This window comes from Henckelia pumila, unplaced genomic scaffold (assembly GCF_033568475.1).
Source record: "Henckelia pumila isolate YLH828 unplaced genomic scaffold, ASM3356847v2 CTG_461:::fragment_3, whole genome shotgun sequence".
Taxonomy (NCBI): domain Eukaryota; kingdom Viridiplantae; phylum Streptophyta; class Magnoliopsida; order Lamiales; family Gesneriaceae; genus Henckelia; species Henckelia pumila.
The window spans coordinates 2746346-2761895 of record NW_027331831.1 but is presented as its reverse complement, the minus strand read 5'-3'; the positions used below and the strand labels follow the sequence as shown (position 1 = coordinate 2761895).

Here is a 15550-nt window from a genome sequence, read left to right as displayed (position 1 = left end):
TTTTGATCACTTTACTTCATTATTAAAACAATCACTAAAAATACATATTTTCATTATATTTATAAATTATTTTTATTATATACCATGTATAAAAAATATGTGAATATTAAATATTATTAATAATAAAGATATTTTAAAAATAATAAGTAAAACAAAAAAAATGTAAACATAAAATAAGATTAATTTTAACTATCAAATCCAATTTTTAAATAACATTAATCAAACACTACAATGCAATTTTAAATCAAAGAATTTTAGGTAGTGTTTGCAATTTCTAAAAATATATGATCAAATTTGTTAAAAAAATAACATAATCACTTATATTTAGAAGTTGCAAACATTATCTAAATCAAATTCAAATTCCAATTCAAATTCAAAATTTAAAATTCAAAATTCAAATATCATTTCTAGTTTTTCGAAACACATGGTCAAGTTATGTTGGTCATCTCGGCCCTAAACCTGGAACCCTAGAGACTCTTATAAATTCACCTCTTCCCCAAACCCCGAGTCCCTCAAACTCGGCACACATTCATCGGTAATATGGATTCAGCTTAGAACACATTTTATTCAACCATGGTGAGATTTGATTTGAATTTGTAAGTGTCCCAATTTGATGTTTTCCCCATTTCTTGAACTCTAAAACTTCTCCAATTTTGTTATCTTGTGATGTTGCAGATTCAATCAATAATTCAAGATGGATTTTTTGAAGGTATGGGTTGTTTGGCTTCAGTAGAATGATCTACAAAGTGTTTACGGTGAAGTGAAGTATAGCAAATTGACATCTAGTGGAAAATGAATCCAAGGAGTCAATTCTTGATTAATCTACCATCAGAAATCATCATCATCATTCTCTCAAGACTTCCCATCCGAACCATCCTGAGCTGCAAATGCGTTTGCAAGCCATTACTGGACCTACTCTCTACTCCTGACTTTGTTGCATCCCATCTTTCTTTATCACCCCCTGGCCTACTTATACGTCATATGGGTGGGAATGGTTATGGTACATGCCAAATATTCGAATATGAAGACGATGAATTCGACCTCCAGCCCCAGAATCTTCATGACCATTCCGTGATGAAATTTAACCCCAGTGAGTTTATTGGTTTCTCTGATTTAGAATTATGGATCGATGGTTCGGTGAATGGTATTGTTTGCTTGCACGGACATAGAGCCAAATCCGATGATTCTCTGTACCTATGCAACCCAATCACTCGTGAGTATATTGCTCTTCCCAGTATTGAAGGCATTTTGAAACATTCTGAAACAAATGAGTATGGATTTGGGGTAAGCAAGATTAGTGGTCAATACAAGGTACTTAGGAATGTCCGCAAGCAGCGATCACTCAATCGCCAAGCAGCGCCACCCTCGACGTTTCGGAACTTTGAGTGTTTGATATACACAGTTGGAACAAGGTCATGGAGACTCATTCACCCTGGCAAGCCTGTTGGAAATTCACACTCTCCATTTGGCTTGTTCCTGAATGGAAATCTTCATGGGTTACAAGAGCATGCTGGCGATATGTTAATTTCTTGTTTCGATCTTGAAACTGAGTTGTATGTGCCATTTCCTCCACCTCCACAACCATTAAATTCACCACCTTTCGGAACATTAGGAATTTTGGATGGTTGCTTGTGTTTCGTGGATAATTTCACTCAAGAGCTTCCTAATGTTGTTATATGGGTGATGAAAGAATATGCCGTGAAGGAATCTTGGACTAAGCAATTTGTTCTTGCTGGATCAGAAAACTTTTATGGTAGATTTTACGACTTATTATATCCTATCCAAGCTTTTAAAAACGGTGACATCTTGCTTAATTTTAATAACGACAAGCTGCTCTATTTCTGCAACAAAAACAAAGCTTGTCGAGACCTTGATTTGGTTATTCAGGGCGGACGTGGCTGGACCGAGGTCATACCTCATCGCTCAAGCTTTCTCTCACTCAAGATTTTCGACGGTGAAAATGTGTTATTGTTCTAGCAAGCAGCACATGAGTTGAAGTTATGTACTTATTGACAAAGTAATACAAGTGTGATGCTTCATGATCTATGACATGAATTGTGAGTCATTCTTGTCATTTTTAGTGTAGTTCATTTCTGCAATTTGTAACGTAGCCTTGTTTAGATCCATTAAATTCAACCGAATTTCAGGTTCACCATATATATTAAGTTAAACAATTTTAATAGCAAGAATGATACAAATGACATCATGATCTTTCCCAAAATTAAATCTTTTACTTTAAATTAAATCTATCAATCCAAGTGATAACTCATCCATAATCTTCCTCCCCATCCTTTTCTGTTAGCCCTGGCCTCGAGTGCAAATATTGGGTCACCAGCAGCTCCATAGGCAATCCTCAAAACTTGGTTATAGCTGTTCAAAGTAAGATCAGTTTCGGGAAGTTTTTATTCATGAGTTCTCCCCGCGATGCTCGTGGGAATTGTGATCAATGTTTTGATCCTTTTGTGTATGTATTGGAAGTTGCTGTCGGATCAAAAAGATGAAGAAGATGCTTCGTCGGAAGTTGTTGGAGAAGATGCCGTGAGTTTCCATCGTTTTCCGCCTGCTACAATGTCGCACCTTTCTTCATTGAGGTCCCAAGATTTGAGCTCTGTATTAGACTCAATGTGTATCCACAGCCCTTCGAACGTCAATGGTCTTACAAACATTTACAGCCCTTTGAACGTCAATGGCCATGAATCGACGCTTAAAAATCGTGGGAATATGCCTGAGAACGATACAATTCACAGCTCTCCTAGTGTTGATGTTCATACAGATAACACCGAGAAGCGTAGAAATCGAGGGTCTTTAGCTGAGAGTGAGATTCACAAGGTCCTAAATACTGGAGCTGAATCAGTTAGAAAGTCAGATGCGTCGAAAGAAACAACCAACTCGGGGCCTATACTATCAAAAAGGGGTCCCTCGTCTTCTTGGGTTGAGTTCGAAAATTTCAGGTCATTCACAGATGAAAAACTTGGATTTTCCAAGAAATGGAAAAGGATGTTATGGACAGCATGTGTTTATCTTGTTACTTTAGGGATGCTGGTGGCTTTGCTGTTGGGGCTAAACATGTCATGGACTGCAATTACAGCCGCGCTCGCTCTCATCGTTCTTGATTTCAATGACGCCAGGCCTAGTTTAGAAAAGGTGATGTTTCATTTTTTTGGAACTATACTGCAAACTTTTTGATGCCATTGACGTTTCTGAGATCTTTGACATCCAGGTATCGTATTCGCTCTTGATATTTTTCTGTGGGATGTTTATTACCATGGATGGGTTCAATAGGACCGGCATCCCGAGTAGTTTGTGGGAGTTCTTGGAACCATATGCAACAATAAATAGCATAAAGGGAACTGCAAAAATAGTAGTTTGTGGGAGTACATTTAATTTTCGTCTTAAATCAAATAAATCAAACTAAACTACATGAAAGCAGCAGTTGTATCAACATCCAAACTGGCATAGCTGAGAATCTCAAATCAATCTCAAATGCCACCGATTTTTGTCCAAACCAAAGGTTCATCTTCATAGGGTAGACAATTATAGTGACGAAATTTAAATATTTTGTGTTCAATCACAGGGTCATTACAGATAGATTTTCCATATAATAAACTATACTCTAGCATGGGAATGAGATAAAAAGTCCCAGCTTTCAATTTTTCAAAGTTGATTGGAGAATCATAACTATCATTTGATCAAATCCATGCTGAAATCCCAGAGTTTCTTTGCCACATCTGTGTCTTCAGCTTTAGCATTTGCTTTGGCCATGTTGTTGTCTGCAAAATAGGCACCGGTCGTCCCCTTTAGCTGCGAATGCAGCGCCAGATAACAAGTGGTTGAAGCACCCTTTAAACAATGAACGGTTAGGATTGAACTCGCAATGCATCAGAACATAGCTAGTAGTTGGCCATGTTCTTGACTCCACAGGATAAAGCATACATTAAAGTACACAGGCATGCGGTGTGATAACTTGTTGAATTATAAGAGAGGTGTGAGTGGTTTTATAAGATTGTGTAAATTAACAATTTTAACAATTTTGACTTAATCATTCTAATAAAATGAGTATGAATACAAAATAGTTACTAGTGAAGTATATTGTCTATAGCCTTATTTGTGAACTGTGAATATGAGGTGGTTACCAGCTAAGTATGTTGTCTTGGAATTAATGTATTACAATTTACAACCAGAAAAGAATGTCACCTGCTGAACATTTTTAAACACCAATTTACCAAGTGTGCCGAGAAAACCTGTATCATGAAAAATCGTTGCACGGTAAGTTGAATAACAGATGAGTGTTAGCAGATTCTAAATAAATGTTGTTTTAATGAATATTCGAGCAATATCATGTAGCAGTTTTTCATCTAAAATGAAATGAAGGAAATGTGAAGGGATCCAAGGTCCAAAGGGAGAGCATATATCTGGTCAGTATGTCAAGTCGAGTAATATGTTATTACCTTCAACTAACCCGAGGTTTCCTCCCCAAACACCAAAGTGACGGAAAAGATTAGTCGTAACTACTCCGGGATGAAGTGAATTTACCGTTATTTCAACACCATCTTCCTGTTCAAGATCTATAGAAGATCAGAAATTCAAGAATCTTCAGATATTTTGATTCAAATCCAGATAAATTTGTAAATCGGATAAATAGGCTTAAATGTGTGCTAAATCAAGTCTAGAAACAGGGGAACTCTTAAAATAATATTTGAAATGCTTTAAAGCCAAAAAATCACAAGTCCCACCCCTCGATTTTCTTCCATCATGCTAAAGGAAAAAGCATCACCTTTAAGCGTCTGGCCAATTCATTAGCATGCAATAGATTAGCAAGTTTAGATTGGCCATAAGCAAGCCACCGGTTGTATCTGCAGACAGAGAAATGATATTAAAAGTTAAAACACATCGATTTCCATAAATCTGCCAGAAAGAGACAAAAGAAGGTGCACCCTTCTTGATCATTAAGTCTGTCAAAGCAAATTCCCTCTCTATACGAAAAGCGGTGAGCCTCTGATGAAACATACACTATCCTTCCCTCCCTTTTTGTCTCACCAGCTGTTCGTTTCATCGTGTCTAATAACAAATTCGTCAAAAGAAAGTGACCTGAAAGAGATCATTCTCAAGTGTTTCAATACGTGAAGCTTGAGATAGTTTGGATTAAATAAAATTTATAGCATTTGGGCACACAAAACACATATGAACAAGAGGCCTAGGTACCTAGGTGATTGGTGGCGAACTGCAACTCTATATTGTCTTTAGATAGCTTGAACGGTGTTGCCATAATTCCTGCATTATTACTGACAGAGGAAATACAAAATCCATACTTAGAAAAAATTTCATGATAGAAGCAAATTGTAGGCTCGACAAAAAAATGAACGTGGCAGATGTTGGGGAACTACCTCCCCTGTTATCATATGTAACTGAATATGAGAAGCAACATTCTATATGCGGCGCTTGTTCGTGAAATAGTTTTAAAACATTTTAATTACAATTATGTCACCAGATATAACTTTTAATATAGTCAGAAAAACTTGGTTATAAGTAGATGAGATATGTAGTGACAGTCGTGTCCCTTTCAAACCCAAAAAAAATTCAAATCTGAAATGATTTTTCTAAAAGCATATATTTCTACACTCAACATTCACCAATTCAAATGCAAGACAGGAGTTCAAGCCATAAGTTTGTCATGTGATCTACCTACATTAAAAGATTCAGCGGCCGTCCGGATGAAGTAAACTCAGACGCAAATTTTTTAACAGATGCCATTGAACTGAGATCTAACTCCATTGCCTCAACTTTTGCTGCAGGAATTTCGTTAACTATTGCTTCTTTCACTTGTTTTCCAGCAGAAACATTCCTAACACCCATTACGACATGCACGCCACGCAATGCAAGAACTCGAGCAGTTTCTGAACCTATACCACTCGACGCCCCTGCAAGTGAAATAACAGGATTTGAGCAAAACTTGAAGGCACTCTAGGTTCCCAAATCAAAAACTTAAACACAAGTTTTATCCAAGTTTTATTTCTAAGTTTTATCCACAAAACATACCAAACAATCACACCAGCCAATTGTAGGTCCATCCAGCTTCTAACTTTTTTGACTCGTTTCTAAGCTTATCACAAGTTTTCAAGTTCTAACCCGGCGCACTCATTGCACCAGTTTCATTTTGCATTTATCTCATCCTAAATCGCGTAAAAAATTTAGAAAATCGCACAACATAATGCCAAAGTTTTGATATAATACCGATGCTCAGGAATTAAAACTGATCATCCCAAGATTTCCACAAACCAAACACGCAAAAGACTATTACTTTTTTTTAAAAAAAAAAACAAGCAAAATATTATTGTAGTGCTTAACCTGTAACAATGGCAGTGAGACCGGACCCATCGATTCCATCGGTAACTTCTTCAGCAGTAGACGAAGAAGAAAACCCAGATGTCCCATTCCTTCTAAACAGCCACATTTGCTGAGAAAAATCACTCCCGTTCACAATCTTTCTCGAATATGGAAATGGAGTATTCAGACAAACAGTGGGCGAAATATTTGACCAAATGGCGTTCATAATGCAATCTTAAATTATGTGATGGATTAGTAGAAACAATTTGACAAAGTGGATTGAGTGCGTGGATCAGAGGGAAAGAGAGACGCGTGTACGCAATTTGTGGTGTTCCATTCACCCATGTTTTGTTTTGCTCATTCACCGTTCCCCTCTCCCACCGCAACAAAGTTTCTTGCACACACGAGCTTTTTGTGTCGGATATGTTTGTCAACAAGATATAGACTTGCATGAAAGCTTTTTTTATAGATAGATTTCGTGATACGGATTTTTCATTTAATTTGATTCATAAAACGTATTTGGGTTTTTTCGTAAAAAAATGTTGCTTTTTATTTTAAATTTGGACCAAATCGATCCATAATATTTGTCTCGAGTGCAATTTTGTATTCATAATGTTTGTCGTAATTGGTTTTGAGTACGAGATTTGAATCTTACTTAGGACCTTGACAAACCATTGACACAATCCATAAGATTTTGAATGTTACTTCACAACCTCAACCAAATCGCATGGACAAATTATTGATGGAGAAAATGTTTGGACAGATCTTTTGAGTGGAGATTGAGGTAAGCCAAATCACCGGACAAAATTTTTGTGGAATAACATCATGATTCATATTTATGTTCAATTGCACCGTACGCTTATTTTGGTTATCATTGACCTTTTTGCACTTAAATGCCACCGACAGAAATTCAAAATTAATTACTCAACAGACAATAACTACAGAGGTGTCGGGCCATCCACATTTGGTTGGATATACGAAATATTTTTCTTAGGAATCTGTTTTGTTTGATGCAAACAATCAGTTGCATGTGATACATGAATGATTTTGGGGATGGATTTTAAAACACCGAAAGCATACCTAAACAATGCTTATAAAGGCATTTCTCTGATTTTCCTAGTTCAATAGAAATAAAATTTTCGATGTTAATCACAATCAAATCACAGCAAACCGCAGATAACAACATTGTAAGGGGGAAAAAAAGTAATGCAAAGTAATAAAAATCTAGATTGAATGATGCTCGACCACTTGGGTCCATGTAAAAATAAAAGAGTGACAACGAGAAATGGAACAAGATTGTCGACTCTCGAAACAATAACAAGACTCAATTTATTTAAAGCATAAATCTTGCCTTCCATCCTTGCCCCCATGTGAAAAAATAAAAATAATGACGGACCTAATTTCTTCCCAAAACTTACTCCAATATTGTGACAGAAGACCTCTGGTAAAACGGAACCTCTGCTAGAAAAGGGCAATTAAGTAATAAAACACTAAACAAGCTGGTTATACTCTCCTCTATACTAGACAACACCTTTTTCTTTCGGTCTGTATTTAATCCGCAAACTCTTCTCCGGTTTTGTTCTGGGTATACCTTGAGAATGTCCGCTGAGCCGGTTCTCAACGTTACCGAGAACACTAATTTCTCCAAGAACTGATGCTTGAGTGGCCATTTTGTCGGAGTTTCCGGGAGTTTCCGGTCCCGGGGAAAGGACTAATCTCACATGGTCAGCAGACAAAGCTTTCTTCCATCCTTCACAATAAACAACAGATAAAACTTACAGAGTCAGAAGAAAAGGAAATTTAAGTACAAATTGTTAAGATGACGAGAGAAGGAACGGTGAAAACAATAAAACTACGCGTACTCAGTGCAAGAAATTCTTTAGCTGCAAGGCTGGAGAACGGTGCATGTTCTTGTTGAGGGGTTTCGCCTGAAAGTAGGCAGGTGTCCTTTCCACTGTCACGATCATCATCGTCCTCCTCTGTCGAGTGTGATGGTACACATCTTTCACTGGATGAAAATCGATCATTCATACTCAACATACCACAAAACACACCTGATTCCTCGTTACCGCTCTCAACTGGGGAGGTACTCATAGCTTCACCTTTGGTGCCAGACTGGACACTATCTGCATTAGCTAGTTCCTCTACCATAATATTCTTGTTGAGGATGGCATGCTCCATGCTAGGAGAATCTATCGATTCATCTGGACTGCACTCATGTTTCCTCAAATCACAAACTTTTAGTGCCACGGAAATAGAACCAATCATCACCTCGCTGTTAGTATCCTCTGTTCGGCAACTAACCTTTACTGGCAACGTCGCTTTCAAGCTCTCCCCGGCATTATTCGGTTTAAATTTTCTGGTCCAAACTTTGTTCCCGTTAACTTGAGCCTGGCCTTTGGTAGGTCGGAACTTTTGTGTAACTTCGGGTTTTAACGCTTGAAGATTTTTCCGAACAACAAAGCCATTCCGGCCAGCCTTGTGTGATTTTGGAACTTGCCAATTATTGATAGCAACATGCTGGTGATCATTTGCACCAGGTTCAATTGTCTGAAAATCGTCTAGAATTATATGTTCAATGTTAAAATCCAACTGTGCTTCAATATCTATTTCTTCTTCTTTGCTACAATTCTGTAAGGAGTCTAAGTAGGACTGGATAAACTTGTCGGCATTTGGTGAATTTGAGTCAGAATCAGATGGGGATGTAATCGCAGATGCTTCAGCCAAAACTGGTTCATCTACTGCATCAACAGCGACATTCAAGTATCCATTCTCCTCATACAAGTGTTCCTTGAATTTTTGTTCCTTTTGACGAAGCTTTTTTTGTTTTTTCCTCTCCAAAATTTCCGCTTGCCTGTCAAAACCACAACCAGAATGAGTCACTAGGGTTGTAATGCCATCAGCACTCAACATAAGTCATGTCTAATTATGTAAACGAAGTGATGTGAATTTTAAGATATGTTAAGGTCTTGCTGAATGACTCCAATACCAAAAGCACATCAATAGACTCAATTGCTTGTGCTTTTTAACAAATAATACAAGCATGAACGATAAGAGAAGAGCGATTCTAATTTTAGAACCAATTCCAACTTCGCTCCTATTTCCTAACCTATACCTCATGCATACTTAACCGCACCAAATGTCCTCTCATATCATTAACTAACCTCCAATGTAGCTCATTTTTAAAATTAATTATTATTATTAAACAACTAAGGATTTGAGTTTTTCTAATTTGTAAACTAATTTATATTAGATGTGTTTATAATTTTGAATCAAACACGTGACTATAGCTACATTACAATCTATAATTAAAAATATTTGATCAACTACAATAATTTCTCTAGCCACAACAATAATTAGAAACCTTGAAAGTTGAAATGAATTGAGGGGTACCAAAAGAAACAATAACGGCGCAAATTGAATTTATTAGTAATACAACACAGTTGTGAGTGCAAACAAAATGATGCGGTAAAAAGAACTATTTATTATAGGATAATGTGCATGGGTATGAGGCATAACTCAAGAGGGTTGGTTAATTGGAACAACACTTATAAGACTAACAAAAAAAAAGAGGTAATACAGTTACAACCCCACCATCCAAGAAATCCTCCAATGTAAGAAGCAAATTCCAAGAACCAAATAATGACAAAAATTTACCAAAGAAGCTCAAAAAACTTATCTTAATTTATATGTTTTTGGAAATATTTACATGACCAGCGAATACATACATATGTATACCTCAAAACACAGATGCCCAAGACCAACTACATAGAACAGAGACCAAACTGATTAGACATAATGACCTTTAAGTAACACCAATAAATAACAGCCAAATTACAAATAACTATTTTCTGTCGTGTAGAGGAAAGCCACAAGATAAGTAGCAGTAAAAGACATGCAATTAGAATGAGATTAACTCCAAAGACATAACAATGCCATAACACATAGATACATGTATGATATACTAACATACATATACAAATATTACATTACATGCATACACATACAAGAGAATTAGAGAAAGCAAGAGATGTAAAGTACACAATTTCATGCATAATTCATGTCAATTGCTCGATACCTTTTTTGAGCAGCTTCTTCCTCCTCGACAAGCAGCTTGTGGCATCTCAAAGCCTCTGCATCTTTGTCTGCAACCCATGCTTTCACCTGGTTACAAAAGCATGAGCCATATATATTGTATATCATATTAATTTACTCGAGACAAGACTGAGGTATGGCTCTGTCTAATGGAAGGACGATAATCTTCAATAGTAAACCACCAATCCACCTCAAAATTAAGAAGAAAAGGGTTTGCGATAGAATCCCTCATGGCTGGATCAGTATGTGGTTAGGCCCGTTAGGGAAAATAGACATCTAAGGATTTTGTTCCTGTTTTTCATGCAGTTACATTTGGGTAAGTTTTTCTTAAAAGATCCTCACGATTTCAAGTTCTTCAAGAGAAAAACCATTCAAACACAAAAATGCTAGCTTTCAGAGTGCACACAGTGAGATAAACTAGCAGTCATTCAATGGTATCTAAACACGGAAACAGATAAAGGGTTTGATGAAGAGTGAATACCAGCTGCAGTTCAAAAAGGAATCCAGCGCAAGCAACTAAATTCTTCAGCTCAAGGCTATTTTTAGCCGCTTCTACATCAAAAACATATCTTTGCACAGAATCAGCAGTGCCAGCACACAAAAATGTTCTCTCGCTGGTATTATCAAGGATGCTGAACAATTCCTCTGAGGATATTGGCAGCCTGGAAGGCTTAGCATGAATAATGTCCTGAGAACAAAGTTTCACTTAGGAAAAAAAAAGAGGGGGAAAAGAAGAGCAATGATAGCAGTGTAGACTGTAGAGAAGGTAGGGACGATTGAACTATTGAACAGGTGGCAGTGTGGCGTAAAAATATGCCTCACCAATAATGCAGAGCCAGCTTTCACATAAACCGGTGGAAGAGTCCACAACCCTGGTTTGCGAAGAGAGGATGCCAAAGCCCTTACTATCGACGATCCAGGAATATCCTGAACAATGACATACCAGTTTCTGTGAATGTTATAAGAAAAACCAATAATTCAACAAAAAAAAAGAGGATGTCACATTATTACTTCAATCTTCATTGATTGAGAGACCAGGTTATATTTTTAAATAATTCAAAGGATTGAGAAGGCAATGAAGTATGCAATAATTTAAAGAAAAATGATATTTGGTCATTATGAATACATTGAAACCATTCACACATAGATAAAAACAACCAAAGACAAGACCCCGTATTTCAAACTCAATTTATGAAACTGGCTATTGAAATCCTTCAATAGTTGCCTAGTACTATTGTGCTTCTCATAGTTATAGGCAAATCGATTGTCAGTGATTTTTGTCAACCTAAAAAACCACATAATATTTCAACTATTTTCAAATACACACACAATCAACAACAACAATGAAACAGAACACAAAACGACATAATGAAACAGAACACAAGACGCAGAGTCACATTTAGAAATCATTTTAACTTTGTGACACTTCCTTTTCAGTGTATCAACTATCTATAAACTAAAATGAGCACTCCAGTGTTGAATAAAATCCCAGAACTATCACAAATGAAGCAATGCAACCAGTCCATGCACAAGAATCAGAACACAATAATGGCAGAAATAAGAAAGAAGGATAAGCAGATAGACTTTCTATAAGAAGGTAGAAGATTCTGATGAATGCGTAGAAAATTCATGATCACACGAATTATTTTCATGCCCCCGCGTCATTATAGGTAAAGAAGCCAGATGCTGTTTTATCAGAATGACATGCACAAGACAAAATCCATTGACTTACAAATTCAATTAGTACTCAGCCAAGCAAAATTTCTACAAGATGAGAAAATACCAAAGTTCAACCTATTTCATAAAAAATTCTGATGCAATGTAAGAGCGATATAATAGCTACAAACTTACATGTTCCCATTTCTCAATTGGAAGAGTACTTTTTTACAAAATTGAATAATTCATCTTCCTGAGAATTCGTTTCTTTTTTGGGATAACCCAGCATAAACGTAGCCCAGCTAAAAAGTCTAGATTGTTCAAATACGAATTCCAGGTTAGATTTTCTTAACCATGGTTCATGGACAACATTGGCTTATCATCAAACAAAGCAACTTTCTTCCTGAGAATTCTTTACTTTTTTGGGATAACCCAGCATAAAAGTAGTCCAGCTAAAAAGTCCAGATTGTTCAAATACGAAGTCCAGGTTAGATTTTCTTACCACGGACAACACTGGCTTATCATCAAACAAAGTAACTTTCTCGACACAACGCAAGCAGGCAGAATATTAAACATATGGTCAAACATTGTGCAGAACAAACATAACACACAAAGAAAAAGAACTTAGGTGGCAATTACCTTTAGCATCACATTACTCAACGATGATATTTCCATGGAATCCTTCAGTGATAGCTGTGGAATAACAAGTAATTATGTAAATAATGGTAAGATAAATAAGAAACAAATGCAACAGGGGAAGCTTAATCTGTTACCTTATCCCAAAAAGCAGCCAATAAATCCCTATTTTTGTGAGATTCCTACATAATGTGAACTCAAGAATGAGAAATATTTGATAAACGAAAACTAAGAAATCAACTACAGCCTGTCTTCACCAATTTTGACATCTAAAAGATTCACCACAATATGCTACAAGAACAGCTAGGAAAAATTTTCATACAAGGAAAATATAGATAGACAATACTATCAGAAAAGATTAAAGCTCAAGAATTCAGCAAACAAGCTGCCCATATTCCACAATTTCTCATTAAATCATGTAAAAATATACAACCTTATCCACATTCAGAGACCGACGGTGCACGCGAATGTGTCTCCTGTAGTTAATTGGCGAACAGAACTCTCGGGAACACTTTTCACACTTCTGCATCTGAACTTTCACAGGAGTAAGCAAGGGCCAACCGGGAAGATCTGTAAAAAAAGTAGAAAGACAAGAATTAATAAGCAAACTATAGCGGCTGTTGACAACTCGATGATATCCAGTGGCTTTTCCATGGATCAAAAGCTTACAGGCTATAGCAGCATAAAAGAATAATATTAAAATAGATAGACTTAAATTATTTACCCACCTGGCTGATCTAAGGAATGAAGCAACTGAATCCACTGTACTGGGCTGTCCCCGGTTCTTGAAAAGGGAAGAATAGGTTCCTTTCCAACAGCTTGTCTGATGAAATTATCGAGGGAATCATTCCCTTCATCTGATCTCATGGCATTGAGATTTCCACTGGTGCAGAGATTTGCAACAGACATCTAAGATCCAACTACAATCAGATCGTACAGTGGCACTGCACGGATGTATAGATTGCATGATCATACATGGAAGAGAGCAAAAAATGCATAGACTCATTTTGAACCAAGAGAATACTGTAGTATCAATTAACTTAACCAAATAATGCCACTGTGCTAAAAAATTCAAATTACAGTGAGAAAAATATTTGATTCGTTCAGAGAAACCCATCATCTCATGAATAGGAGAAGGTTGATATTATTTTTTAAATGGGATGAAAAATAAGGATTCATAATGGCTCGATTAGTTGAATTGCTAATACATAAAACAAGACCTCAATGAATGGACATAGGCAAAGAACTAGTGCAGTCGCAACATAAAGAAAATAAAGCTTGGGCAAAACATTCAAGAAAACCAAGTATCAAAGGTTTATAAGGCAAAACCGATGCATTTCGACCCAAATGAAAATCTAGTCATATTTCCTATGTAGACAAGCACAATTTTTTATTGCCTCCGAAGCAGTATAGTGATTAGATGGTGTGTGAGGGTGTGTCAAAGTATGTTAATGTTTTGAATATAGCTTGATCTTCTGCAACGTGATAAACATTAACAGATAAACAGAAGTTTTCAACGCAGTTAGTTAAGTCTAACGACTGGCAATTGACTGATATAAAGCTTATGCTATTCCTATAGCATACAGAAGAACATCAATAAAGAAACCTTCTATGAGTGTGTTTTAGACAGAAAAGCCAAACTAAGTAACACTTTTTAGAAAATTTTTTCTTCGGGCAAGTTGTTTTTAAAAAGCCTTTGTGTCCAACAAGAACTGTTCCTGCTGAATAAGCACGCAAAAAACATGCTTAATAAAGTAATTTCCTAAGCTCGGTGTTTTAGCTAGCCCTATATCTAATAAATGAACTAACAAGTAGATGTGCATGTCTACGCACCCACCACCCAAACACGACTTAGCAATAAATATTTAGTGATCACGAATATTGCCAATCAGATTTTCCAATATGCACAAACACAACGTAATCATATCCCCAGCATGTATAAAAAGCAAATAAACAGTAGCCGAACCCCATGTTCTTTCCTCCCATCACCATCCCACAACCACAAAAGAAGTTCCTGCTGATCCTTGCCACGATTAAATCATTTAAACCAAGCTATTCTCAAGCAAAATTCCACAGGAAAAACCTAGGACCACAACATAAAACTTTTCCTTCAACCAAAAGGGTGGGAAAAAAACAAAAAAGAAAAAAAACCATTAAAAACAGATCCACTGCACACGCGCAAACAATCTCGATAAACTCGGATAAAAAACGAACAAAATACCGAACGATTCAGTTCAAAATTAATAACAAAATCAAATAGACGGATAAATTAAAAACAAATAAACAAACAATCAGGGATCCTACAGATGTCGGAATGACAAAAATTGGCCGCGACCAAAAACCAAGGATAAAAATTAACAACATATGCTAGGGTTCATGAGATCACGTGATCTGCGATCCGCATGTAACCTACAGTTCATAAGAGCGAAACGAATCACGTACCGGTCCAGTAAAGTGACAGGAGGATCGCCGGCGACGGGTGAAAGGTTGCTCGTCGACGGAGACAACGCCGTCGAATTCGCAGGAATGAATCTATATATTACCTAAACCAGATAGGAGAGGAGTCGGCGAAGGTTTTTAGAGTGAGAGAACTGAGATGAAATTAGAAGGTGGGAATGGGACATGAAATTGGAATATATACGTAAAACTGTGAAAAAGTAGAAACTAGACCAACCCTCTCTCTTTTTTTTTTTAATTCTAGCTTTAATTTTAATTTAATATTTAATATAATTTTTTTACTTTTGAGAATCTAAGACCATGTTTGGTTGAGTACATTAGTTAAGTGAAACAATGCCAATTGTTTTTTAATAAAATCATTTTGATGTCTCGGTGAATTATC

The 15550-nt window shown here is 36.5% G+C and overlaps 3 protein-coding genes and 1 pseudogene across 5 annotated transcripts; 2 read left to right on the top strand and 2 right to left on the bottom strand.

Annotated features, from left to right (window-relative positions):
• The first annotated feature begins 457 nt into the window (after positions 1 to 457).
• Positions 458 to 2412, top strand: LOC140871523 (F-box protein CPR1-like). Of its 2 annotated transcripts, XR_012147713.1 has the most exons (3): positions 458 to 576; positions 676 to 2057; positions 2303 to 2412. XR_012147713.1 is itself a non-coding variant. In XM_073274058.1 (2 exons), the coding sequence occupies exon 2, from the start codon at positions 793 to 795 to the stop codon at positions 1975 to 1977; it is 1185 nt and encodes a 394-aa protein (XP_073130159.1). In that variant the 5' UTR covers positions 458 to 576; positions 676 to 792; the 3' UTR covers positions 1978 to 2140. The 2 variants fall into 2 exon arrangements, 1 of the variants encoding a protein (XP_073130159.1); XM_073274058.1 differs by lacking the exon at positions 2303 to 2412 and having other exon boundaries at positions 676 to 2140.
• LOC140871509 (silicon efflux transporter LSI2-like) lies at positions 2051 to 3436 on the top strand (annotated as a pseudogene).
• A 70-nt stretch (positions 3437 to 3506) lies between these two features.
• LOC140871524 (short-chain dehydrogenase TIC 32, chloroplastic-like) lies at positions 3507 to 6722 on the bottom strand. The gene is made up of 8 exons (XM_073274059.1): positions 6346 to 6722; positions 5687 to 5918; positions 5203 to 5282; positions 4935 to 5088; positions 4775 to 4853; positions 4449 to 4554; positions 4195 to 4241; positions 3507 to 3840 (listed from the first exon to the last, which is right to left on the bottom strand). The coding sequence occupies exons 1-8, from the start codon at positions 6548 to 6550 to the stop codon at positions 3682 to 3684; spliced, it is 1062 nt and encodes a 353-aa protein (XP_073130160.1). The 5' UTR covers positions 6551 to 6722; the 3' UTR covers positions 3507 to 3681.
• Positions 6723 to 7528: 806 nt separating this feature from the next.
• On the bottom strand, positions 7529 to 15308 carry LOC140871693 (uncharacterized). Of its 2 annotated transcripts, none has more exons than XM_073274341.1 (10): positions 15154 to 15308; positions 13440 to 13655; positions 13145 to 13281; positions 12849 to 12893; positions 12715 to 12768; positions 11242 to 11346; positions 10901 to 11107; positions 10403 to 10488; positions 8187 to 9178; positions 7529 to 8074 (listed from the first exon to the last, which is right to left on the bottom strand). In XM_073274341.1, exons 2-10 carry the CDS (start codon positions 13618 to 13620, stop codon positions 7845 to 7847), a joined length of 2037 nt encoding a protein of 678 aa, XP_073130442.1. In that variant the 5' UTR covers positions 13621 to 13655; positions 15154 to 15308; the 3' UTR covers positions 7529 to 7844. The 2 variants fall into 2 exon arrangements, with proteins under 2 accessions (XP_073130442.1, XP_073130443.1); XM_073274342.1 differs by having other exon boundaries at positions 13440 to 13620.
• Between the last annotated feature and the right edge of the window lie 242 nt (positions 15309 to 15550).